The sequence below is a fragment of the Ovis canadensis genome, chromosome 13, assembly GCF_042477335.2.
Source record: "Ovis canadensis isolate MfBH-ARS-UI-01 breed Bighorn chromosome 13, ARS-UI_OviCan_v2, whole genome shotgun sequence".
In the NCBI taxonomy this organism is placed as follows: Eukaryota; Metazoa; Chordata; class Mammalia; order Artiodactyla; family Bovidae; genus Ovis; species Ovis canadensis.
Window position 1 is genome coordinate 30,380,575 of NC_091257.1, and position 27,601 is coordinate 30,408,175.

Genomic DNA, 27,601 nt, shown 5'->3' on the forward strand with positions numbered 1-27,601 from the left:
TTTAATAGTGTTCCCCCCCCCAAGAATATGTCTACCTAGAACTTCAGAACGGGACTTACTTGGAAACAGGGTCTTTGCAGGTGTCACTAGTTAAGGTGGGAAGCATACTGGATTAGTGTGGACACTAAATCAAGTATGACTGGTGTCCTTGGAAGAAGAGAGGAGACACAGACGGGAAAGACGGACATGTGACAGTAGAGACGGGGACCGGAAGCATGTGGCAATCAGCCAAGGTCACCAGGGGTGACTAGCAACTACTAGAAGCAAAAGGCAGGGAGGGTTCTTTGCTAGAGAGTTCAGAGATGGCTTTGCCATGCTGACATCTTGATTTTGGACTACTAGCCTCCAGAATTGTGAGATAATAAATTGCTGATTTTTAATCCCCCCCATTTTCTATATTTTGTTACAGCACCCCTAAGAAACTAATACACCATGGTAACACTAATCAAAAGAAACTTGGAGTGGCTTTATTAATAGTAAGGCTGTTAGTAGAGGTAAATAGGGTCATTTGATAATCATAAAGGGTCAATTATAGATTTATCAAGAGAATATAGAAATCCTAAACTTTTGTGTATAATAACAGAGGTTCAAAATACATGAAGTGAAAACATGGAAAAAATCAACAAGTTCACAATAGTCAGACATTTCAACACTCCTCTCTTAAGAAATGATAGAACAAGTAAACAAGAAATCAGTAAGAGTATAAAAGATTTGAACACTTGAACCAACTTTACCTAATTGACATTTATAGAACATCACACCCAGCAACAACATTCATATTCTTTTCAAATGCCTATGGAACATTTATAAAATAGGCCCCACTCTGGGCCAGGAAACAAGTCTCAATGAGTTTAAAAGTATTCAAGTGATACAAAGTACACTTTGACTAAGTAGAATTGAATTAGAAATCTATAACAGAAAATGTTTAAATATTTGAAATGAAAATAACATAATTCTAGAGAATCCATGTGTCAAGTAAATCAAATAGAACATCAGAAGGTATTTTGAACTCAATAAAATCAGAAACACAGCATATCATTATTTCTGGGATGCCACCAAAGCAATATTTTGAAGACTTTTCAGCACTAAACTCTTATCTTAGAAACAAAGTCAGTTCAGTTCAGTTCAGTCACTCAGTTGTGTCCGAAACTTTGTGATCCGCCATGGACTGCAGCAAGCCAGGCTTCCTTGTTCATCGCCAACTCCCAGAGCTTGCTCAAACTCATGTCCACCAAGTAGGCGACAGCACCCAAGGATATCCTCTGTCATTTGCTTCTCCGCCTGCCCTCAGTCTTTACCAGCATCAGGGTCTATTCCAATGAGTCAGTTCTTCGCATCAGGTGGCCAGAGTATTGGAACTTCAGCTACGGCATCAGTCCTTCCAATGAATATTCAGGGCTGATTTCCTTTATGATGGACTGATTTCCTTTGGGATGATCTCCTTGCAGTCCAAGGGACTCTCAAGTTTTTTCCCACACCACAGTTCAAAAGCATTACTTCTTTGATGCTCAGCTTCCTTTACAGTCCAACTCTCACATCCATACATGACCACTGGAGAAACCATAGCTTTGACTAGATGGACCTTTGTTGGCAGAGTAATGTCTCTGCTTTTTAATATCTATCTAGGTTGGACATAACTTTCCTTCCAAGGAGCAAGTGTCTTTTAGTTTCATGGCTGCAGGTCACCATCTGCAGTGATTTTGGAGCCCAAAAAAATAAAGTCTGTCACTGTTTCCATTGTTTCCCCATCTATTTGCCATGAAGTGATGAGATCAGATGCCATGATCTTAGTTTTTTGAATGTTGAGTTTTAAGCCAGCTTTTTCACTCATCTCTTTCACTTTCATCAAGAGGCTCTTTAGCTCCTCTTCGTTTCCTGCCGTAAGGGTGATGTCATCTGCATATCTGAGGTTATTGAAATTTCTCCCAGCATCCTGACTCCAGCTTGTGCTTCCTCTAGCCTGGCATTTTGCATGATGTACTCTGCATATAAATTAATTAAGCAGGGTGACAATATACAGCCTTGATGTATACCTTTCCCAATTTGGAACCAGTCTATTGTTTCATGTCCGGTTCTAACTGTTGCTTCTTTACCTGCATACAGATTTCTCAAGAGGCAGATCAGGTGGTCTGGTATTCCTATCTCCTTCAGAAGTTTCCACAGTTTGTTGTGATCCACAGAGTCAAAGGCTTTGGAGTAGTCAATAAAGCAGAAGTAGATGTTTTTCTGGAATTCTCTTGCTTTTTAGATGATCCAGTGGATGTTGGCAATTCCATCTCTGGTCCTCTGCCTTTTCTGAATCCAGCTTGAACATCTGGAAGTTCATGGTTCATGTACTGTTGAAGCCTGGCTTGGAGAATTTTGAGCATTACTTTGCTAGCATGTGAGATGAGTGCAATTGTGTGGTAGTCTGAACATTCTTTGGTATTGCCTTTCTTTGGGATTGGAATGAAAAGTGATCTTTTCTAGTCCTGTGGCCACTGCTGAGTTTTCCAAATTTGCTGGCATGCTGAGTGTAGAACTGTCACAGCATCATCTTTTAGGATTTGAAATAGCTCTACTGGAATTCTACCACCTCCACTAGCTTTGTTCGTAGTGACAATTCCTAAGCCCTCTTGACTTCCCAGTCCAGGATGTCTGGCTCTAGGTGAGTGATCACACCATCATGATTATCTGGGTCATGAAGATCTTTTTGTACAGTTCTTCTGTGTATTCTTGCCACCTCTTCTTAATATCTTCTGCTTCTGTTAGGTCCATATTGTTTCTGTCCTTTATCGAGTCCATCTTTGCATGAAATGTTCCCTTGGTATCTCTAATTTTCTTGAAGAGATCTCTAGTCTTTCCCATTCTATTGTTTTCCTCTATTTCTTTGCATTGATCACTGAGGAAGGCTTTCTTATCTCTCCTTGCTATTCTCTGGAACTCTGCATTCAGATGCTTATATCTTTCTCTTTCTCCTTTGCCTTTTGCTTGTCTTCTTTTCTCAGCTATTTGTGAGGCCTCCTCAGACAATCATTTTGCCTCTTTGCATTTCTTTTTCTTGGGTGTGATTTTGATCACTGCCTCCTGTACAATGTCACAAACCTCCATCCATAGTTCTTCGGGCACTCTCTTTTATCAGATCCGTTCCCTTATATCTATTTCTCACTTCCACTGTATAATCGTGAGGGATTTGATTTAGGTCATACCTGAATGGTCTAGTGGTTTTCCCTACTTTCTTCAATTTAAGTCTGAATTTTGCAGTAAGGAGTTCATGGTCTGAGCCACAGTCAGCCCCCTGTCTTGGTTTTGCTGACTGTATAGAGCGTCTCCATCTTTGGTTGCAAAAAATATAATCAATCTGATTTCAGTATTCACCATCTAGTGATGTCCATGTGTAGAGTAGTCTCTTGTGTTTTTGGAAGAAGGTGTTTGCTATGACCAATGCATTCTCTTGGCAAAACTCCATTAGCCTTTGCCCTGCCTTATGTTGTATTCCAAGGCCAAACTTGTCTATTACTACAGGTGTTTCTTGACTTCCTTCTTTTGCATTCCAATCCCCTATGATGAAAAGGACATCTTTTTTTTGGTGTTAGTTCTAGAAGTTCTTGTAGGTCTTCATAGAGCCATTCAACTTCACCTTCCTTGGCATTAGTGATTGGGGTATAGACTTGGATTACTGTGATATTGAACAGTTTGCCTTGGAAATGAACAGAGATCATTCTGTTGTTTTTGAGACTATATCCAAGTACTGCATTTCAGACTCTGTTATTGACCACGAGTGTTACTCCATTTCTTCTAAGGGATTCTTGCCCACAGTAATAAATATAATGGTCATCTGAATTAAACTTGCCCATTATGGTCCATTTTAGTTCACTGATTCATAAAATGTCAGTGTTCACTCCTGCCATCTCCTGTTTGACTGCTTTCAATTTACCTTGACTGACGGACCTGACATTCCAGGTTCCTATTGCAGTATTGCTCTTTGCAGCATCGGACTTCACTTCCATCACCAGTTCTGTCCACAACTGGGCATTGTTTTCTCTTTGGCTCTGTCTCTTCACTCTTTCTGGAGTTATTTCTCCACTGTTCTCCAGTAGCATGTTGGGCACCTACTGACCTGGGGAGTTCATCTTTACTGTCATATCTTTTTGCCTTTTCATATTGTTCATGGTGTTCTCAAGCCAAGAATACGGGAGTGGTTTGCCATTCCCTTCTCCGGTGGACCACATTCTGTCAGAATTCTCCACCATGACCCATCCGTCTTGGATGGCCCTACATGGCATGGCTCATAGTTTCACTAGTTAGATAAGGCTGTGATCCTTGTGATCTGTTTGGTTAGTTTTCTGTGATTATGGTTTTCATTCTCTCTGTCCTCTGATGGATAAGGATAAGAGGCTTAAAGGGAAGTCTCAAATTGGTGACTTCAATTTCTACATTAAGAAACTACAAAAAGAGCTAATTTAGAACAAAATATTTAAGAACTGACTCATTTGAAAAGACCCTGATTCTGGGAAAGATTGAAGGCAGGAGAAGAAGGGGAAGACAAAGGATGAGATGGCTGGATGGCATCACTGACTCAATGAACATGAGTCTGAGTAAACTCTGGGAGTTGGTGATGGACAGGGAGGCCTGGCGAGCTACAGTCCATGGGGTTGGAAAGAGTTGGACATGACTGAGTGACTGAACTGAACTGAATTTAAGATAAAATAAATAATATAGATGAGAATGGAATAGAAAGCAGAAAAACAACACAAAAAATTAATGAAACCAAATGCTAGTTCTTTCAGAACATTAATAAAATTGCTAAACATCTAAATAGATGGATTAGGAAAAAAACAAAAACAATTTACTAATATCAAAAACAAAAGATGTGATGTGATTAAATATTCCACAAATATTTAAAGGAATAATAGCAAATTATTATGAACAACATTATGCCAACAAATTGAAACTTAGATTAGGTATCAGCAGACTTTTTCTATAAAGCACCAGTGAGTAAAATTTTTAGGCTTGGAGGACCACATATGGTTGATGTCACTTTTTTTTCAATCTTTAAAAATGTAAAAAAAAAAAAAAGTTATTTTGCAGGCTGTCTGCTGACTTAAGTGAAATAGACATATTCCTTGAAACACACAAAATTATTAAGCTTACTGAAGGAGAAATAAATACAGTGGGCCCTGCATATCCAGAGTTGTGGAACCTGGGATATGGAGGGCCAACTCTACCATGTTCTTTTATATAAGGAACTTGAGAATCCACAGATTTTGGTACCTGGGGTTGGGGGACTCTGCAACCAATGCTTCGTGGACATCAGGGGACAATGTCACCTGAATAGTCCTATATATAGTAAAGAATTAAATTTGTAGTTAAAAAGTTTCTCACAAAGAAAACTCCAGATCCAGAGGGGCTTACTGATAAATTCTACCAAATAGTCAAGGAAGAAATAATACATTCTTACCCAAACTCCCCTAGGAAAATTAAAAAGAAGAGAATACTTTCCAACTCATTCTATAGACTAGCATCACCTGTTACCAAAATCAGACAAAGACACTGAAGGAAAATTCCAGATCAGTACCCACTGTGAACACAGACATATAAATGCAGGAGGAGAAGGGGGTGGCAGAGGATGAGATTGTTGGATGGCATCACCTACTCAGTGGACATGAGCTTGAGCAAACCCTGGGAGAGAGTAAAGGACAGGGAAGCCTGGCGTGCTGCAGTCCATGAGGTCGCAGAGAGTTGGATACCACTTAGCAACTGAGCAACAAGAGACAAAACTTTAATGTAATGAATCCAACAATATAGAAAAAGGAAAATTCATGATAACCATGTGGCTTTCATGTCAGGAATGCAAACTTGTGGCATCACTTGAAAGTCAATTAATATAATTCTCCAAATTAACAAACTAAAATCATTCAGTAGTCACAGAAAGGGATTTGACCAAATTCAACATGCATTCCTGCATAAAATGCCTCCACAATCCAGGACTAGACAGAAATGGCTTCAATCTGATCATACCAGTGATATCAATCAGTCTGATATGAAAATTAACTGCTATTATCATACTTCATAGGGAAAGAATGATTTTCATCTAAGCGCGGAATCAGGACAATGATGTCTGCCTCTTCAATTTTATTCAACATTATACTGGAGGTTCTAGCCAATACCATCAGGAAAGCTGGTATGAAAGTGCAGCATGAAAGACAACTATATCGTAAAGGAAGAAGGAAATGTTATTGTTGTCTTTGCAGAAAATTCTTTGGAATTTACATAAAGCTACTAGAATTAATGAATAAGCTTAGCAAATTGACAGGATATGAGATCTGTAATAGTAAAGCTAATTTATTTATACTTATTAGCATTTATTTGTATTGAAGTATAGTTGATTTACAAAACTGTGTTAGTTTCAGGTGTACAGCTAAGTGATTCAGTTATATATTTTGTTTCCAGATTATTGTCTAAGTTATGACAAGATATTGAATATTGTTCCCTGTGTGATACAGTCAATCTTTGTTGCTTCTATATTTTCTATACAGTAGTGTTTATCTCTTAACCCCATACTTTTAATTTTATCCTCCACCATCCCTTGGTAACTGTCAGTTTGTTTTCTATATCTGTAAATTTGTTTCTGTTTTGTAAACGATTCATTTGCATTATTTTTTATGTCCACACGTAAGTGATATCATATGGTAATTGTCTTCCTCTGTCGGACTTCACTTAGTAGGACGTTTTCTAGGTCTGTCCATGTTGCTGCAAATGGCACTATTTCATTCCTTTTTATGGCTGAATAATGTTCCATTGTGTATATATACTACACCTTCTTTATCCATTCATGAATGTCTTGGCTACTGAAAATAGTGTTGCTGTGAACATTGGGTGCATGTATCTTTTCAAGTTAGAGATTCTCTCTTTTCCAGATATATGCCCAGGAGTGGGATTGCTGAATCAAATGGCAACTTTATTTTTAGTTTTGTAAGGAATGTCCGTACAGTTTACCATAGTGGCTGCATCAACTTACATTCCTACCAACAGCATAGTAGGGTTCGCATTTCTCCATGCCCTCTTCAGCATTTGTTATTTGTAGACGTTTTAATGATTGTCATTCTGACGAGTGTGAGGTGGTACCTCACTGTTGTTTTGATTTGCATTTCGCTAATAATTAGCGACATTGAGCATCTTTCCATGTACCTGTTGGCCATTTGTGTATCTTCTTTGGAGAAATGTCAGCCTAGGTCTTCTCCTCATGTTTTGATTGGGTTGTTTGTTTCTTTATTATTGAGTTGCATGAGTTGTTTTATATACTGCCATTTCTGATACCATCAAAAATATCAAGTGCTTTTGAGTAAATCTGACAGAAGAGGTGAAAATCTATACAGTGAAAACCACTAGTCATGCAGAGAGAAATTATAGAATACCTAAGTAAATGGAGAGAAGTAATACCAATTTATGTATAAGAAGACTCAATATTGTTAGGATGTCAGTTGTCTCCAAATGGGTCTATAGTTTTAATGCAATACCCATAAAAATTCCAACAGGCTTTTGACTAAAATTTATGTGGAAATGTAAAAGGCCTACAATAATCAAAATAACTGTGAAAAATAAAGAACAAACTTGGAAGGTTAACACTGCATGATTTAAAGACTTATGATCAAGCTGCAGTAATCAGACCAGTATGATATTGACAAAAAGATAAAACAAAAGAACCCAGAAAGAGATCTATACATATACAAACAACTGGTTTCCAACAAAGATGCAAAGACAGTTTAGTAAGAAAATGATAGGTTTTGCAACCACATCATGGTAGACCAACTAGATAGCCACATGCAAAAAAATTAATAAATAAACTTTGATTCTTACATCATATAAAAATAACTCAAAATTACCATAGGTCTAAATACAAAATTTTAAACTATAAATCTTCTAGAAGAAATCGTTAGAGAAAAATCTTTGTGACTTTGGATAGGCAAAGAGTTCCTAAATACAATTCTAAAAGTAATGATTCAAAAGTTAGTGGTTGGAGTTTATTTTAAAATATCCTTGTTTTTGAGAGAAATCATGAAGAGAAAGAAAAGTCACAGACTAGAAGGAAAATTTGTAAATTGTGGCTCTGATTTAAAAAATACTGAAAATGAAACACAAAAATAAATTTTTTTTAATTGGACAAAATATTTGAACAGGCATTTCTCCAAAGAAGGTATAAAGATGTCAGATAAGTACATGAAAAGATGACCAACATTGTTAGTTTCTAGGGAAACCCAAATTAAATCTACAGTGAGCTACCACTCTACGCCTGTTTGAATTTCTAGGCTAAAACTGAAGACGGATCATACCAAATCATGAAACTTTTGTATACTCTCCTGCACTCCTGATAGGTATGTAAAATGATACAGTCACCCTAGAAAACCATTTAGCAGTTTCCTAAAAAGATTAAATATACACCTGCCATATGATATAGTCATTCCATTACTGGATGCTTACCCAAAAGAAAGAAAATCATACAATGTCCATACAAAGACATTTACATGAATGTTTACAGCAGCTTTATCTATAACAGTCAAAAGATGGAAATGACCCCCATGTCCATCAAGAAAAGAATGGAGAAACAAACCATGGCACATTCTCAGAATGGGCTCCGGAATAAGAAAGAAGGAACTATTGATACAGGCTACAACATGTCTGAATCTCAAAGTGATTACGCTGAGTAAAAGAAGCCAGACTAAAAAAGTAATACTGTATGATTCTATTTATAGAAAATTCTAGGCAATGCAAACTGATACAGAGTGACAGGGCAAATCAGCAGTTGCTTGGGGATGGAGGGAGAGATGGGAGGAAGGGATTACAATGAGGCAGAAGGAAACTCTTGGGGTAGATGGTATGTTCATTATCTTGATTGTGGCAATTGTTTCATGGGTGTATACATTTGCCAAATATTAATCAAATCTGACACTTTAAGTATACTCCGTTTATTATATGTAATTATACCTTAGTAAAGCAGAGATGGACTCTTCCTAAAGGAGAAGGAGGGGAGGAGAAGAAAGGAAGGAAGGAAGAGAGGAAGGGAGAAAGGGGAATTTCAGCTCTCTAGGAAGCTATCTGGGAGGCTAGGAAAGAATTTCTTTCAAGCGCCCCAGTGTCTCCTAATTTGATTGGTCTTAACTCGGTATATGAGCTACCAGGCAGGTCCCACTGGGATGTTTCTTTGCATAGTTCTAGTCACATTAACTTTTAGCAACTTCTCTGTGATATCTGTGGAACTTCAAGGTTGCAGCAGTCCACCGTCTCAGAAAAAACTAAAAACTTTCTTCTCCCAGGATGTTAGCTGAAAAAGCAAAGGGCTCCACATAGAACCCAGGCCACAGTTATCATCCAGGACTTGCTTTTCTATTAGTAGAAAAACCTCCTCACTCTCTACTTAACCCTTACCACAGAGGATTCTGTTCATTACAAAATATTCCAATAAGCAGGCTTGATTGAGGAAGATACAAGTTGTAAAACAAGCAAGAGATGGATCATATTCTTTACCCAAAGTCCCTGAAGGGCTCTTTTAAATAAGAAAGCTTTCTGAGGACATATAAAATTAATGTAATATATATGTATAAAAATGGCTTTGCATGCACTTCAGGACTCTGTCTACATGCTTTAAGCCAGCCTGACTGAGTGAAAGGAGGTTTTGTAACAGCAACCCTTTCTGTGAATGGGCCCCTCTGGTCCTAGGTGTCCCCCCTCTTCACCCCAAGGTCCCCCGGAAGCTGGTAGTGAAGCATCCGCAGGACTCCCCCGACTACATCTGTGTGCTTCGCAGGGGCCTCAGGGACCTTCCTGGTGCCCCTAGCAGGAGGCCCTCTGCTCAGCTGTCGAGGGGCCACCTGGGTTCTTTGATGCCCTTCTCCGGGGCACATCCCCAGGCCTGTGCTTGCCCTCTGCCATGTGCAGCTCCGTGGTGGTGTGGCTGGACCTGGCCTGGTGGTGACGGGAGTGGTGAGTGTCCCCCCTCAGACAGGCAGGTGTTGCAAGTGGGAGCAGGTCGTGTGTGCAAGCCTGGTCCACACTCCGGACCAGTCCGCACCCAAACGTCCCCTCCCAGACCGGCCTGCAGCCCTCCCCAGGACCTGGGGCACAGGTGGTGCCCACCTCCTGCTACCTTTCTGGAGATGCATGGATCAGCTTGTGCACCTGGGAGGACCCTGCACCCTGGCTCCCCAGAGAACTACTGCCCAGAAAAGGAACCCCCACCATTAGGGCCTCAAGTTGGCTGCACGACCCTTTTAAACAAAGTGTTTTGTGTGTAGAACTGAACTTTTCTATGCCCAACTCTCCCCTCTCTGCAGAGGCCAATACTTATCTGCCTCCTATGCATCCTCCCAAGCCTGTTTCTCTGCTTTTCCATCCTCCAGCAGACCCATGGAATGTCTCACTCTGTTTGCTTGTAACATCAGTTCAGTTCAGTTCAGTCACTCAGTCATGTTTCCAACCCATGGACTGCAGCATGCCAGGCTTCCCAGTCCATCACCAACTCCCAGAGCTTGCTCAAACTCATGTCCATCAAGTTGGTGATGCCATCTAACAGTCTCATCCTCTGTCATCCGCTTCTCCTACTTTCAATCTTTGCCAGCATCAGGGTCTTTTCCAATGAGTCATTTCTTCTCATCAGCTAGCCAAAGTGTTGGAGTTTCAGCTTCAGCATCAGTCCTTCCAATGAATATTCAGGACTGATTCCCTTTAGGATGGACTAGTTGGATCTCCTTGCAGTCCAAGGGACTCTCAAGAGTCTTCTCCAACACCACAGTTCAAAAGCATCAATTCTTTGGCTCTCAGCTTTCTTTATAGTCCAGAACTCATATCCATCCATGACTACTGGAAAAACCATAGCTTTGACTAGACGTACCTTTGTTGATAAAGTAATGTCTCTGCTTTTTAGTATGCTGTCTAGGTTGGTCATAGCTTTTCTTCCAAGGAGCAAGTGTCTTTTAGTTTCATGGCTGCAGGTCACCATCTGCAGTGATTTTGGAGCCCGAGAAAATAAAGTCTGTCACTGTTTCCATTGTTTTCCCATTTGCCATGAAGTGATGGGACTGAATGCCGTGGTCTTAGTTTTTTGAATGTTGAGTTTTAAGCCAGCTTTTTCACTCTCCTCTTTTACCTTCATCAAGAGGCTTTTTAGCTCTTCTTCGCTTTCTGCCATAGGGTGATGTCATCTGCATATCTGAGGTTATTGGTATTTCTCCCTGCAGTCTTAATTCCAGCTTGTGCTTCATCCAGCCAGGCATTTTGCATGATGTACTCTGCATATAAGTTAAATAAGCAGGGTGACAATATACAGCCTTGATGTACTCCTTTCCCAATTTGGAACCAGTCTGCTGTTCCATGTCCGGTTCTAACTGTTGTTTCTTGACCTGCATACACATTTCTCAGGAGACAGGTAAGGTGGTCTGCTCTTCCCATCTCTTTCAGAATTTTCCACAGTTTGTTATGATCCACACAGTCTAAGTCTTTGGTGTACTCAATAAAGCTGAAGTAGATGTTTTTCTGAAATTATCTTGCTTTTTTGACGATCCAACAGGTGTTGGCAGTTTGATCTCTGGTTCCTTTGCCTTTTCTAAATCTAGCTTGAACATCTGGAAGTTCACAGTTCACATACAGTTGAAGCCTGGCTTGGAGAATTTTGAGCATTACTTTGCTAGTGTGTGAGATGAGTGCAATTGTGTGGTAGTTTGAACATTCTTTGGTATTGCCTTTCTTTGGGATTGGAATGAAAAGTGACCTTTTCCAGTCCTGTGGCCACTGCTGAGTTTTCCATATTTGCTGGCATACTGAGTGCAGCACTTTCACAGCATCATCTTTTAGGATTTGAAATAGCTCCACTGGAATTCCATCACCTCCCACATCAGCCGCATTAAAACTCAGTGTATTCTGCAGCTTATTCTTTTTATCCTTCAGTATGCCTTGGAGTTCTGTCCATTTTAGAACTTACACGGCTACCTCATTCTTTCTAAAGGCTCCATGTTCACTCCACAATGTGGACATGGAAGTTTATTCCATGGCCTTATTTGTAGGCATGTAGACGGCTTCAGTTGCACACAGCACTGTGATGCCTGTGTGCGCGCATGATCAGTCGCTTCGGTCGTGTCCGACTCTTTGTGACCCTGTGGACTGCCTGCCAGGCTCCTCTGTCCATGGGATTCTCCTGGCCAGGATACTGGAGTGACTTGCCTGCCCTCCTCCAGGGGATCTTCCCCAACCAGGGATCAAACCCACATCTCCTGCGTCTTCTGCCTCATAGGGGGATTCTTTACCACTAAGTCACCAGGGAAGCCTGCTGTGATGCCTACAGGTAGTTTAACCTTCAACCCTAAACCTGACCCCGAGAAGTACTGTGTGATGTCTTAGCTGCTCTCAAAACTTCCAGTACATTCAGACCTCTTCCACAGAAAGTATCTCTGTCTCAGAACAATAAGATAAAAGCTTATGGATTACTATTAGTAAAACTAGAAACTGAAGAGCTTTTTTCTTAGATTCCTTTCTCTCACTCTGGCCATTAGACTTCTATAGAGATCCGCCCAGATTATCATCTTATTTTTGGTGTCTTTTGACCATGATTAGCCATGTGTTGTGTGGTTTTCTTCTTTAAGTCATTTATGGTAGAGTTGGACAGGCCTGGGTTCAAATTGACTTCTCTGAGCTTCAGTTTTCTTATCTGAAAAATGGGCATCCGATAAGTATCTCACACTTGAGGAAAATAGAAGATGGAATTTCTATAAAGTGCTAAGTGATCAAACCACAATAAGTATGTGGTTGCTGGCTGCTATAGAGTAAATGATAAACTCTGCAGTGTAAATCTATTTCAGTGCTTTTAATACTGAGGGGATTTTTAAAATGTGTGTGTGTGTTTGGCTGTGTCGGGTCTTGGTTGTGTCATGTGGGGTCTTTGTTGTATCTCCCTGGTTGTGGTGCGCGGGCTCAGTAGCTGCAGCACATGGACTGAGTTGCTCCCCAGCATGTGGGATCTTCCTTCCCCAACCAGGGATCAAACCCACGTCCCCTAAATTGCAAAGTAGCTTCTTAACCACTGGCCCACCAGGGAAGTCCCTTCAGCGAATTTTTAACAAGAGCCATGGCTCAATGTATTAGCATCTTTGATACTAACAGTCTATCCTGTGGATGTGATTGCTATCTATTTACTCTCACACACTGCACATGCCCGTTTTAGGCTTATGGTAATTGCCCATATGTTTGGTCTAAGTTTGGTGAGCTATTAGATAATCTCAAGGTTGTAGAGGACCTTAAAAGATGATCTGTTCTAACTCCCTTCACGTCATTCCCAGGTGTACAGACCTGGTCTAACAATTTATTTCCCAGGACAGCTAACTCAACCAGATAAGTGGTGAAAATATTCCCTAATTCCCAAAGTGGTATTACCTAATTGTCTTCTATCATCAAAGTCATTCAGGTGATTAATTTTCAATCATTCCCTGCATAAACGGGAAGGAACTGAATCTTCATTGATTCAACGTATTCGATTTATTGAGCACTTTCCAAGGACCACTGTCCATTCTGGGTGCTGATGATAGAGATGAACAGTACCCTGTGCAACTTTACAGTCTAGCAGGAGAGCCAGCGCTAAAGTGCGTATGAGTTGAAGTCTAGATTTACGAGAAGGTAACGTTTTGCTGATAGTAATTAGGCACTGTTTCTATTAGGCTGATACTGACCTTGTGCTCCATGACATACTAGCCAAGAGACAGATTTGGCACAATTCAGGGATGTCGTAGTTTGGGCATTGCATAGTTTAAGCACTATATAGTTTAGGCACTGCGTAAGTATGCAATAAATTAACAAAAAGACAGTGGTCTGTCATATAGAAAAAGTGAATGAGTCTTTCGAACACAAGCAATTTTTTTCCCAAAAATCTTGAGCAGGAAAACATACTTTACAAGTCTAACTTTTTCTCTTTTTTCCAATTAAATGACAGACATACATACACAGCTAAAAGGGAAAATTGTTTTCTAGGTTGCAGCAGGCCCTGGAGATTTCAATACTGAAACCTTCTATTTGTACCAATAATTCATATACAGCTAGATGGGGTGAAAAAGGTTAATGATGGAATTTTTTTTTAAGTATGTTTCATTGACTATAAATGGCAGATCTGACAGTTAAAATGAAAATTGTTCCAGAAGAAACTTTAGTCAGACTAATTATTTGAGACGTTATAAGGATATATAATTATATTCTTCACCTTTAAAAAAAAGTTTTATTACAAATGTGCTTTTAAAGAACAAGTAGAGAAATAAAAGCTGTAATTGTTCTTAATTATAGCTAACTGTAATTGCGCTCGATTGCAATACACTGAATATCACCAGTGGCTTAAAGAAATTCTGGCATACAGACAGTGCACCCACATTCAAGAGATGAGGTACAGATTCTGAATATTCTGTTATCTGTAATTTAGCTCTTTTACCGCTGATTTCGTTCCTGTTGGTTTTATTTTATTTTATTTTTTAGCAATTGTAGAGATATGATTGTCATCTGTGAATGTGTTGAAGGTTGGAGATTTCATCTGGGGTTGGTTCAAAACCTCCATCGCCGCAGAAAAGACATTATGGCAATTGTTGAAGGAGAGAACTGGACGTGACCCACTGATTTAATACACAGATTTGAATTTCCAGAGGTAGTGATGAATACCAAATGTGATTTACCCAGCAGGATCCAAGAAGTGGCCTGGAAGATGTGAGGGAACACGTCTGGCACACCTAGAGCACCCTAACCACGCCTCTGCTCTCAGAGTCGTTTCAGACGGGTAAATCAAAGAAGCGGGGACGCACCTGTGAATGGGAGAGCTTTCCTCTCACTCCTCCCTGTGTTCAGAACTCAGATGGAATTCTGCGTCTGAGCAGACCTCCCTGCCCTTTATAGTCAGAAGGGCCGGGCAGGAGTCCCTGAATTGACTGTGCTCAGTTGTGTCCGACGCTTTGCAACTCCGTGGACTGTTGCCCAGGCTCCTCTGTCCATGGCATTTCCCAAGCAAGCATACTGGAGAGGGCTGCCATTTCCTCCTCCAGGGGACCTTCCAGACCCAGGGACTGAAGCCTTTCGCATTGGCAGGTGGATTCTTTACTGCTGAGCCACCTGGGAAGCCCTGAACTTCTTAGAGCCTCACTTCACTGGTCTGCAAAATGAGGCATGATGATGGGGAATCCACTTCCTCATCCAGGACTATACCAGGGCAGATTGAAAATCAAAATGAACCCACCCTTGGACACTCGGGGAGAAAAGAAGTAGGTTCTTTAGCTTCCAGAGAAAGGGGCATTTTACTATGCATTTATTATGTCCACTGTTTTAAAAAGTAAAAAAAAAAAAAAACCAAAACAGAAAACCAACAAAGAAACAAGATTCCCCTGAAACGCATCGGAACAACCCTTATTACTTTTCAGTGCCCATGGATGGCTACTATAAGCTTTCACCATAGCTGGATAAGCTTTGACAGAATTTCTGGAGTCTTTTTTTCATTAAAAAATTACTTATTCTAATTAAAATTTTAAATTATATTAATTATAAAAAAAAAACGTTTATTGCCTTGGTGTGAACCCCTTTCCTGACAACTGGTTGTCACCAGGTCTGTATGGAGAAAAGCCACCTGAGGTCCTGTCCTTTTGGCCACTCTGCACCCTGAACAGAAGCACATCTGTTCCTCACTCAGGATGCTGGGTGGAAACAAACAAGGACAAGAGGCCTGAGCTCCAGCTTGTGCTCCTTGAAGCCTGACAGCCCCCGGTGCCTGGCAGGGCCTGCAGGGCCAGTCTGTAAAGAGGGGAGGAAGGAGCTGGACTCCTAGCCAGTCTCCAGCCAGGGGTTCAAGAGCTGCTGTAACCATCTCTCCATCTTTCTCGTTAAGTAGCTCCATCCCCCGTGGAGTTTGACTGTGGCTGTCAGAAGCCTCCTCCTCCTTCTTTGTCTCCCCCCACCATCCTCCCTGTGTCTCTGGTCCCCTGCTGCCCTCCCCCAGGCCAGAGCCCATTCCAGGAATGCCCACAATGTCCTGCAAGCTCTCACATCCACCTCAGACTGGCTAGTGGCTTTTGTGTTTCATTTTATTATTTTTGGCCACAGCATGTGGGGTCTTAGTTCCCCGACCAGGGATTGAACCTGCACCCCTGCATTGGAAGTGTGGAGTCTTAACCACTGGACTGCCAGGCTTTTGTATTTTATATTCTTGGGAAGGGCAGCATCTATAAGACAAAATATCCTTCCTCTTGCTAAAGTCTTTTCATCAGGCAGGACTTTGGTGCAGTTACACTGATGAAGTCGCTCTGGATTTGTTTTCCAAAAACCTCCACAGGAGGGGCTCATCATGTGCTGGCATGGATAAAATCTCACCCTGCTCCTGACACGTGGGCATCCCTGTGTGTGGGCCTTGGTCTTGGTGGATGACTCCCCTACTGGGTGGTCAGCCTTCTGAGGGAGGGGTTCATGTGTATTCATTTCCCGCTCCATCCTCGGCACATAGAAACCAGCACACAGTAGGAGCTGTAGAAATATTTGTTGAGCAAATTAATAAGTAAATGCTAATGACAAATGCTGATGAACTCAATACCCATACACGTCAGTTGATGGATTAGGCCATTAGTCAAACATTACAATGCAGGCTGGTGTTTGCAAATCCCTCTTTGATCCAGAAATTATCAGGAGTGGGGATGATTTTCTCTCATTAAGAGGACTTATTGGTGATATTATGTCTCTGGGAGCTAGGAGAGAAAAATTAGGCTTTTATTTTTGCACAATGGGCCTCATTTTAAACTGACTTATCAAAGAAAAAATTATTTTCAGTTAATAACATGGGGGGGGGGCATATTTTCCCTTATGAAGCTCACTTATGAACTGCAGTACAGCTTCCAGCTCAATGATTAAAGTAAATGCAGAGGTCTTGTAGTAACCTAGTAACTACCTAGAGGGTGTAGTAAGCTAACACCCTTCCCCATGGCAGGAGCTGAGTGTTTGAAGGATGGTTGATTCAGGTACTTACTGGATCATATCATGTAACCGTGCTGGATTTACAGAGCAGAAAGAGCATAAATGATTAAGAGGTAAACCCATGAGTGCGGAGATGTCATTCTCCTTCTTCTGATTCCACCAACAAACTCCAGGACAGCCATCTCTCTCTCCAGTGCATTCCTGAGCTAAGTGTCAAGATGACATTTTTGAAAGAAAAGAACACAAAAGCCCTTAACACCATCTCCCACTGACTGAAGGGACAGCAGCAGTGTTGTTTGAATAGTGACCCAACTCACAGATGACAGTCTGGGTGCCACGGTACCTGAGGCAGATTTGATTAAGAGAAACCTGGGGTGATTTTGTTCTTAAGGCCCGTGAGTACAAGAGCAGAGCCAGAGGCACGCATTTGTGGCTGTTTTATAAGAAGAGTACTAAAATAATCTGAAGAAATCTGGAGCCCAAGCAAATCTTAGCCAGGACTCTGAGTCGGACTGGCCTATTCAGAAGGAAAGAGCTTCCATGGTGCCTCAACAGTAGAGAACCTGCCTGCTAATGCAGGAGACTTGGGTTCAATCCCTGGGTCTGGAAGATCCCCTGGAGAAGGAAATGGCAACCCGCTCCAGTATTCTTGCCTGGGAAATTCCATGGACAGAGGAGCCTGGCTGGCTACAGTCCATGGGGTCGCAAAAAGTTGGACATGACCAATGAACTAAACAACAGTGCCAATTCAGAAGGAGGCTGGATACATCAGTGATTAGATTAAGTTAATCTTCATGCAGCCAATCTTCTGGCAACCCACATCGCATGTCTGCCCGCTCCCACATGCTAGTTCCCAGTAACCCCCTGTATGACTCTGTTTCCTGAGGATTTGGTGGGCAGAAGTCCCATCTCACCTTGGTGGCTGCCCTCAGCCTGAGTTAAATACTTAAGTGATGTAAAGAGAGACTCCACCTGGTGGACTATAAACTCAGGCATGGTGGGTTTAACCCCTGCGAGCACAGAAAGGCAGAAGGAGCGTGAAGTAATACCTCTTGTGAAGCAGTTCTGCAGGCGGGACCACTTCTGTGGATGCTGCCGGCTGATATCTCATTCACTTCCACGCCAGAGTGGACTTGAGAGGCTGGCCGGCCTCTTAGCGATATGAAGTGTCTCTTGTCGAAACCTGCAGTTTTCTAAGTGACTGGGTGAGTTTCTCTGAGGATCTCGTCTCCCCTTTTAGTTTATCAGTATTTAGAAAGTACAGGTCCAGACTATCATTTCTTTAAGTTACCTCATATTGCCTGCTCCATTCACTGGGTACCAGTGAATAACTGATGGGAAAAAAAGAGAGATGAAATGCAATAGTGCAAAGGAAAGAAATAGACATAAGAAATGCAGGTGGAGGTAGAAGTCGTTGCGTTTCATGCCTTCATATATTCAGTCTCCTTTCTATAGAAATAGCCCCCCTATGGAAATAATAGCCCCCCTGTGACTCCTACTATTATGTATTGATACTATCTCCTACCTTGCCTCATTCTTCTTCATGATATATGCTACGTAGTGCCATGTGCTGTCATATCCGAGTCTTTGTGACCTCATGGACTGTAGCCTGCAAGCTTCCTCTGTCCCTGGGATTTTCCAGGCAAGAATACTGGAGTGGGTTGCCATTTCCTACTCTAGGGGATCTTCCCGTCTCAGGGATTGAACCCACTACTCCTGTGTTTGCTGCATTGCAGGCAGATTCTTTATCCACTGAGCCATTGGTGAAGCCTCCGTAAGGGGGTCGTAAATATCTGTTTGCTTACTTATTTTTTGTCTGTCTCCCGCTTCTAGATTGTACAATTTCCAACAACGGGGCCATGTTTTGTGGTTGTTCTCTGTTCTAGCACAGAACCCAGAATAAATGAGTGGGTTGTAAAATATGTATACATCAGATCCGGCAGATGCTGAGAGCAAGCAAGGGAGCATAGTGACCACAAGCATGGGCTTTGGGGCCAGAGTGCCTGTGTCCATCACTGGCTGTTTGGCCTTAGGAAGCTATTTAGCATTTTCCTGTCTCATTTTCCTCATCTCTATTGTAGTTGGAATCATAGTAACCACGTCATGAGGCTTTTAAATGAGTTAAGTGAGTGAATGCATGTAAATGGCCTAGAATAATGGCTGGTATTAAATAAGAGCCCAGTTATAATGTGAGTTATGCTGTGTGAGTGTGTGGTGTGTGTATGTGTGTAGGTTTCACCATGTAAGAGTAATTGCTTGCATTTATACACACAAGCACACGCACATTTTAATTATGGGAGTAAAAACTGAGGAAGGATAAAGTGATAGAGAAGAAATGAAGGGCCGAAATAAAGAGATTATAAATTCAGAGAAATTATCAGAAAGAAAAACGTTGGGATGAGTGGAAGGAGAAGTGTCTTTGACTTTATCAGAGAAGACACTTTAATCTCTAAGGTGTTTTAGACTTCCCAGACTTGAGGTTCACCATGTAGGGAAAAAACTGAACTGTTCTAAATTGATATGTGAATTTGTAATGATGCCTTGAAGCTAATCTTTTTTATCTGTGTATTATTTGGAAATAGATCCAGCTTTAAAGGCCCACAGTTTGCCCCAAGCACTGGGTGACCAAAAAAAAAACAGACAAGGAAAAGAATAAAATCTAGTTTATGTAGTACTTTTACCCTTACCTCTTATGACTAGAACATTAAATAATTTACAGGGCCAGGCAATAAAAATAAAAGGTATTCTAACATTTTTTTTTTTTAGTCTTTGTACTTTTGGGAGAATCAGAGGTGCCAATGGAGAGAAACAGTCCAAGTCTTAAAAATATTTATCATGCTGACACACAATTAACAGGGGGGTTCTCATGTCCTCTGTTTTATAGTTGTCAGCTAATTTTGGAAACTGGCAAGCTGCACAGAAATAGATAGCTCTTGCTTCAACACGTCCTAAAAAAAGAACTGTTTGCATAGTTCAAGAATGGGATGGGATAGGAGAGGATGAGGAAGACCGCTATTTCAAACAGCTAAGAAGAGCTGGCATCACCCTGGCAAATGTTCTACATGTTTAAAATTAAAATCGTTTTTAAGAATTGCTAAGTAATCTACAAAAACTGTAAAATACACATGAGACACTTGTCTGCTTTTGAAAATACTTGTCTCTTCTAGTTTATTTTTTCCCCTCTTTGGTAAAATGGAATTTATAGCCCAACTTCAAATTTGCAGAAAGCTTTCCTGTTTGTTCACATTGATGATTGATCCAGCAACTCTAGATCAAAGGGCAGCATTATTATTCCATTCTGGGACTTAGCAACCCCATAAGGCAGAAAGAATCGCCCAAGGATATCAACCTATCAGAAGTGAACGCCCTCCATCATTTTGGTCTATTTCTTAGCCCCTAGGACAGCTCTGTTCCTCAGAACAGATGACTTCACTTTGTCATCTTTTTCATCTTTGTTTTCGTTCAGTTTTTAGCATTCCACTCTCTTCTTGAAATTAGATTATCTTGATCATGACAACTAAGGAAAGAAAATTAGTGCAATTAAACTCTAAATATTGCTATAACTAAAATGGACATTTTAGAAAATTAAGAAACTGGAATTACCTGTCAGCAGACAGTGATTGATGGTTCTCTTGCATGCCTATTTATTGAGTGTCTGGTAGGTGCCAGGCACTGAGTATCCAAAACCTTGAACAAGAAGCGATCTTTGACTTAGCGGAGCTTTCACTAGTGGAAAACTCAAAACTATTCACCACTTAATACTTTACATAATGTCCTTTACTGGAGTGTAAACACTTGGAAAGAAGGATCAGGGTTTATTTCTTCTTGGTGCCACTGAAAGCACCCAGCACAGTTTGTGCTGAACATAGCCTCAGGGCTCAGTGAATATGCTGGTTGAATAAACATTACTGATGAAGATGATTTATGCTTAGAAAGGAGTGTTATTAATGGACATTGTGATCTATATAAGTTTATTGAAAAAGCATCATCCTTATGGCATCTTATTTTCAAAAAGCTTAATTTTTTAGAGCAGTTTTAAGTTTATAGCAAAATTGAGGGAAAGATACAGAGATTTTTCTTATGCCCCCACCCATACTCATGCGTAGCCCTCTCCACTATCAACATCCCCCACCACAGTGGTGCATTTGTTACAACTAATGGACCTACGTTGAAACCAGAGTCCATAGTTTGCATTAGGGTTCAGTATTGTGCATTCTATGGACTTGGACAAATGTGCGTTAACATGTGTCTACCATTATGGTGTCATAAGAGGAGCTTTACTGCCCTAAAATTTTTCCATGTGGCATCTTCTTTAGGTTCTCTCAATTGGGTTATGAAGGAAAATTATATAAAAGATGCTTAGCATATTATGCTACCTTTATTTTCCTCCAGGGTTTCTTTACAAAAGATATAAATTCATGAAATGTGAATAATTCAGATGATTTGTTAGAAATAAAGAATAAAAGTGAACAAATTATTATTTTAAAAGCTCTGGTGTTCTGATGATCTCAAAAAATGGTCATTGGTTGGCGAGTCCTTGCCACATTCTGCCATCAGATACAGTGGTTCTTTCTTTTTTTTTTTCTTTAAATCATGGAGCTACATGCTCCAGAGGAATCATCAGGTTTTGTCAGTAACATAAATTAAACTGTTCACCCATTCATTTATGTTCACCCAAAATTACATTCCTTATGAAGTAACGTCTGTAATTCTAATGTGAGTACATGGCTATATAAAAGATAAATTTTCCCCTGCTAGTACTAAGTGTGTGGAAAGCATAACTTTTTCCTAGCATTTGTCTTTTGCTGTAAAGGCAAGGCAAACACCTTGAGTCTGTGGATGTACTGAATGGAATTCTGCATTGTCTTTTGTGCGTAAATCACACCTATAATTCACCATCTAGGAATTTCTAGTTTACTTAAGAGGAATAAGAACTTGGAGAAACTTGTGACAACCATGTCTTTTTTCTCCACAGTATTTATAGTTGTCTTGCCCCTAGACCTAACTTACCATCAATTTTTCTTAAGCTTGTTGACTGAAAAAAAAAAAAGTACAACCTAAAAGTTGAGAATTATGTTTCATTTGGCAGATGAAACTGAAGACTTAAGCCCAGGATGCAGCCTCTCAGATAGCTCTGAGGAACTGCTCCAAAGAGAAGCCAGGATAAATCAGAGTTTTTGCAACAAAGACCAGGTAGTCAAAACATTGAAAGGTTCCTATTAAAGAAAACCAGATATCTCAAGTTAAGGAATTCAGTTCTTCTCTATGTTTAGAAAGATGCAGGAGTCTGGGCTCACTGGAATCATTCCTTTGACGTGCACCTCGGCTACCTGTGGCCAGTGTCCGTCCTTCCTCATCGTGAGTCTCCCCTGGGCACACTGATGGAGGTGACTGCAGCTGCTGACTGCTGGATGGTAGGCATCCTGTTTGTTTCCCACGCTCGGTCAGAGCAGCTGTGATGTGGTGGCTTGATGACTGCAGCATCCTTTCTCAGGTGATAGGGAAGGCAACATTTTTTCATTGATAAGCTGCTTGTCATTTTTAATCTTTCCAAAGAACCCAGCTCAGTTTTCCTAGAAACAAGAGCCTTTCAGTGCTTGTCATCATGTTTGTGTGTGCCCAGTTACTCTGTCATGTCCGATTCTTTGCGACCCCATGGACTGTATCCCGCCAGGCTCCACTGTCCATGGAATTTTCTGGGCAAGAATAGTACAGCGGGAGTGCCATGTCCCACTCCAGGGGATCTTCCTGACCTAGGGATCGAACCCAGGTCTCTTGCGCCTCTCGTACTGGCAGACAGATTCTTTACCACTGCGCCACCTCGGAAGCCCTTACATCATGTTTAGTTAGAGATTAAAATGAGTCCCACTAACATAAACAGGTGGGGAACAAGCACAGTGTACTCTTGGTAAGCGTGCAAACTTACGTGATGGTGCAAAGTGGAACAGGCCCTCCTGAGAGGGCTCAGGCACCATGTTCTTCCAACAGAATGGAGATTGCTGATTAATCCAGGAAGGTTTTGAAGCAGAGGCCAGCTGCAGATTTCGGATTCTGCTGCTCTGCTGCAGTGGTTCCCCACTGAGGGCAGTTTTGCCCCCAGGGGACATTTGGAGACGTTTTGATGGTCACAGTCTGGGAGGGGGAATACCACGGGCACCCAGTGGCAAGGGGCCAGGGATGTTGCTGAACATCCGCAAAGCACAGGACAGTCCCTCACAAGGAAGGATCATTTGGCCCGAAATGTCCTGATAGTGCCCAGATTGAGAAGTACCGCTACTGTGGTTTAAATGGATTTGTGGTAATATAGATCCAATGTAGTTATATTAGATACCACGGGGACTTCCTGGAGAAGGAAGTGACAATCCGCTCCAGTATTTTTGCTGAGAAATCCCATGGGCAGAGGAGCCTGGCAGGCTACATGACAGTCCTTGGGGTCGCAAAGAGTTGGACACAACTGAGTGACTGAGCACACACAGGGGGACTTATTATATTAAAACATGTATCATCTTGGAGCAAAAAAAGGAAAGGGAATTGTACTTTACCCTGGGGTGCTGCTTGCTGTTACTCTGATCAAGTTCTGAATATAAAATTAACCCTTAAGGTCAACAAGTAGGTCAGAAAAGTTCATTAATTCCTTCCTTACAAATTTAATAAGCATTGACTGAGTGTTCATCTATTTTGGTCTCAAGTAATTAATGAAATGATAAATTAAAAAATAGAATTTAAAAGATACTTCTATTGTGATACCATGTTATAAAGGAAGACTGAGGAAGGGGTGCTTCTTAGCTGGGGGAGGAAGGGGTTGGTGTCCACAATTCCAGATTCTGTTTTGAAAGAAAAATTTCTCAGGCAGGCATGAAATTCTTAAATGAGATGAATACGTATGAGGCCTTCAACAATGTAGTGGACAAGGCTTTCGACTGCGGTTTTGTTGAAGGAGTGGAGCATTCTCTCGAAAGCCAATTTTCTATAGCAATGAAGGCCAAAGCTTTAATAGTATGTGGTTATTTGGGAAAGAGCATTTCTATAGGAGCTGAAATTATAATCACTTATATTTTTAAAGCAGCATGGCTCTATGGGAACCAGCCTGTCCCTAAAGTGCCTGGATGCTGTCACAGACAATAGGTGGGAAGGAGTTCTAGAAACTAGGAGGAAGCCCTCTATTTGGATTCAAATGAGTATATAAAGACAATGCAAGTTTCAAGGTGAGATTCTTAACCTAGGATTGACATATTGGCTTTCTGAGGTCCATGAAGCATTATAATTTTTAGACCATGTTGTGTGTATATGGGCATGTCATGTGTATATCATTACTGTTTCCTGCATAAGGTGTTTGTAACTTTTCTAAATTTATATTTAATTGGAGGATAAGTGCTTTACAGTGTTGTGTTGGTTTCTGCCATCCATCAACATGAATCAGCCATAGGGATACACTTGTCCCCCACCTTGAACCTCCCTCCCACCTCCCACCCCAGGTGTTTGTATCTTTAATGAGAGTCTCTTTTCTTTTCTATTCTAGTGTATTACAAGATATTGAGTATAGCTCCCTGTGCTATACAGTAGGACCTTGTTGTCCACCTATTTTATGCAGAGTAGTCTGTGCCTGCTAATCCCAGACTCCTAACGTATCACCCCTCACCCCTTCCCCTTTGGTAATCATAAGCTTTTTTCTGTGTCTTTGAGTTTGTTTCTGTTTGGAGATAAATAAGTTCACTTGTGTCATATTTTAGACTCCATTTATAAGTCACATCATATAGTACTTGTCTCTCTCTGTCCAATTTAGCCACTTGGTGTGTTAATCTCTGGTTGCATCCATGTTGCTGCAAATGACATAGTTTCATTCTTTTTACGGCTGAGTAGGATTCCATTGCATTTGTAGGTACTATCTCTTCTTATGAGAGTCTTAAAGGGATTATATGACATGAAGAAGACTATGCACCACTGTTCTAAGAATTATATTTTGCATCCCTCTGTCTCAAGTTCAGCCCACTTCTGCTTTTAGAATATCTCAGCAGTAAGCCTCATCTCCTCCTTCTCCTTGCACCCATTTCTTCCAGGAACACATCTGTAATCAAAAGATGAGATGTGTAATCGGAACAGGTTAGCTCTGAACTGTGTCTCTGGTCGTTCTTACTCATGTGCTGCAGAACTTCCATCAGTGACTTGTCATTTGTGCCATTTTAATTGTCATAGCATCTGTGATTAATCCTTTGACCTGGTAGGACATTATAAGAAAGAAATGAAAAACAGTGGTGGTGGTGGTTTAGTGGCTAAGTCGTGTCTGACTCTTGTGATCCCACGGACCGTAGCCTGTCGGGCTCCTCTGTCCATGGGATTCTCCAGGCAAGAACACTGGAGTGGGTTACTGTTTCCTTCTCCAGGGGATCTTCCCAACCCAGGGATTGAAGCTGGGTCTCCTGCATTGCAGGCAGATTCTTTACCACTGAGCTACCCAGTAATCTGCTGTTAAAAGAACTGGATTCTGTGCTGGACATGTTACTTCATAAACCTAAGGCAACAGAGACCAGTACAAAGACCCACCCTCAAAGAAATTCGTTCCTAAATGATTCTCGGAAAGAGAAACAGGTGCTTTGTTCAAATGGAAAACATCTAAAATTCGGTTTGGGATTCTTTTCCCTCTTATTTTCCTTTCATATGTTGTACATATTAAAGTTGAATGTTTTAAAATCAGTTAAGCTCAACCACCAGAAAGCAGAGGCAGATATTTTGCACGCGTGTAGAATTTCCTTGGAAAGTAACCACTGAAACGCTTAGGGGAATTAATCGGAAATGTGATGCGTTTATTTTGTTTCTAAACCACTGCAAATACAGTATCCTCTGCACCTATATGATACAGGCACATTAGATTATGGCTTTATTAAACACATATTTATAATTTGTCAAAATAGGCTAATCATGCTTATCTTCTTTTTCTTCCAGAGAGACAACCACAGAATTAGCCGGAAGTCTACCAAGGTGAGCAGTGAGCTTTGTTTATTTTAGTACGTGAGTTCTGATACAGCCCCCTGACAGAAGAGCTGTAGCAGAATGAAGCAGAGGTATTCTTCATTTTCTCTTCCTCATGTTAGATTTTAAGACCTCTGCTTCACCATGTAAATGCCAAAAGTTGGGGATAAGTGATGTAACCAAGAGGTAGTGAAGGTGGTGTCCGTACGTGACTTAGAGAAGTCATTCTCGTCCCATGGAAGTTATATCACATACACCCAGGGGTCCATTGGAGCTATTTTCTCCACAGCCATCATAAAGATGCTGCCTCCTGTGTTATATTCATGGGTATTGACAGTCTAGACATACTGATTTTTTTTTCCCATGATATCCATTCGTGGTATGGTCTTCAAGGATTTGTAGATTGGTGAAAATTTTGAGCTTCCCCTGAAGAACTTGCATCATGGTTTTGATGATAGCATAAATGCATTTGTAATTCACCTCATCATTTGAATAACTAGTTACTGTCTCACCTGGGAAAGAAATCAGTATATAAATTGATCGATGTCTTTAATGTATTTTGGGTATGTCACTGTTTGACAGAAGACATGATTAACAGCGTGCCGGTTATAGACAGCTAGCCGTCAGAAATGATTACCACTGTCTATTAGGGAAAAGAAAGAAAGAAAGGAGGCAGGAGTGTTCTAAGAGAGAGTTTCTGGGCGTCACACAGAGCACCTAGCATCGTGCCTGCGTCCTTGAAGCTGCTTGGTGTCCTTCGGGGAATGAATGAATAGGGCATGGGGTTTTGCCTGGGAAGTGCTGGAAAAGGAAATGTAGAGGATCTCAAGAAGAAGCGATAGAAAAGCCTACAGAATGTGATGATGAACAACACTAGGGAGCCGGGGGAGGTCTGACCCGTCACCGTCGGTTCCAGGACATAAGCTCATGTGGTTGCTTTTTTTTAACATAAAGAAAATCTTTGCTTATAGGATCATAACTGTTATGGCCAGAAAACTGTTTTCTGTGATCCAAACATTTAAATTACTGAATGTCTTAATTTTTTGGATGCCATCTCAAGGCTAGCTTGCAGGGTTAAAAGCGTTTGTGCGTTCTGGTGCAGGTCTCTCCACCAGGTGTGTTTGTCCTCTGCTTTCAGTCTGGAAAGAGTCCCGTGTGAAAGACCTGGCATCTCGTCATTTTCTGGGAGACAGAGAGTTGTGTATCTACTCGTGTTTGTGGTGCAGAAGTTAATCCTCAAATAATGAAATGAAGGGTGACTTTTAAACTTTTCTAGAACGGCTAAGGGGTGGGCCACCCCTGTATTGTCAGATAAGACCCATGCAGAACTGTAATCATGAAGATAAAAATTACTCAGATGTCTGCAAAATCTGGTGCACACCCTGAATTCTATTAACTAGCATCCTGTTGTGAATATCAAGTGGCAATTCCCACATCCACCGAGAACAATCTTCGGTTGTCACTGGTTTATGGAGGGAGTCAGCTCACTTCTTGAGTTTTGTGGGAAGTATTTTAGTAATGAGCCTACTAATTGTTTCTTTCCATGAATTTTCGTTACTTCAATACTGAATCGTGTTGAGAGTAAACACACCACCAATCTCATTCTAACTGCAGCATGCAGTCATTGTAATGTATGGCAGCAAGGGCATGAGAAATGATATGTCAGTTATTTCTCAATTATTCTTCT

The 27,601-nt window shown here is 41.0% G+C and overlaps 1 protein-coding gene across 6 annotated transcripts in view; it reads left to right on the plus strand.

Annotated features, from left to right (window-relative positions):
* CELF2 (CUGBP Elav-like family member 2) overlaps positions 1-27,601 on the plus strand; it is a 553,512-nt gene that overhangs the window by 104,693 nt on the left and 421,218 nt on the right. For all 6 annotated transcript variants that reach the window (XM_069547203.1, XM_069547206.1, XM_069547204.1 and 3 more), the window contains exon 2: positions 25,888-25,923. In XM_069547203.1, coding sequence (XP_069403304.1) covers positions 25,888-25,923 — 36 coding nt within the window. The remainder of the gene's footprint in view (positions 1-25,887; positions 25,924-27,601) is intronic.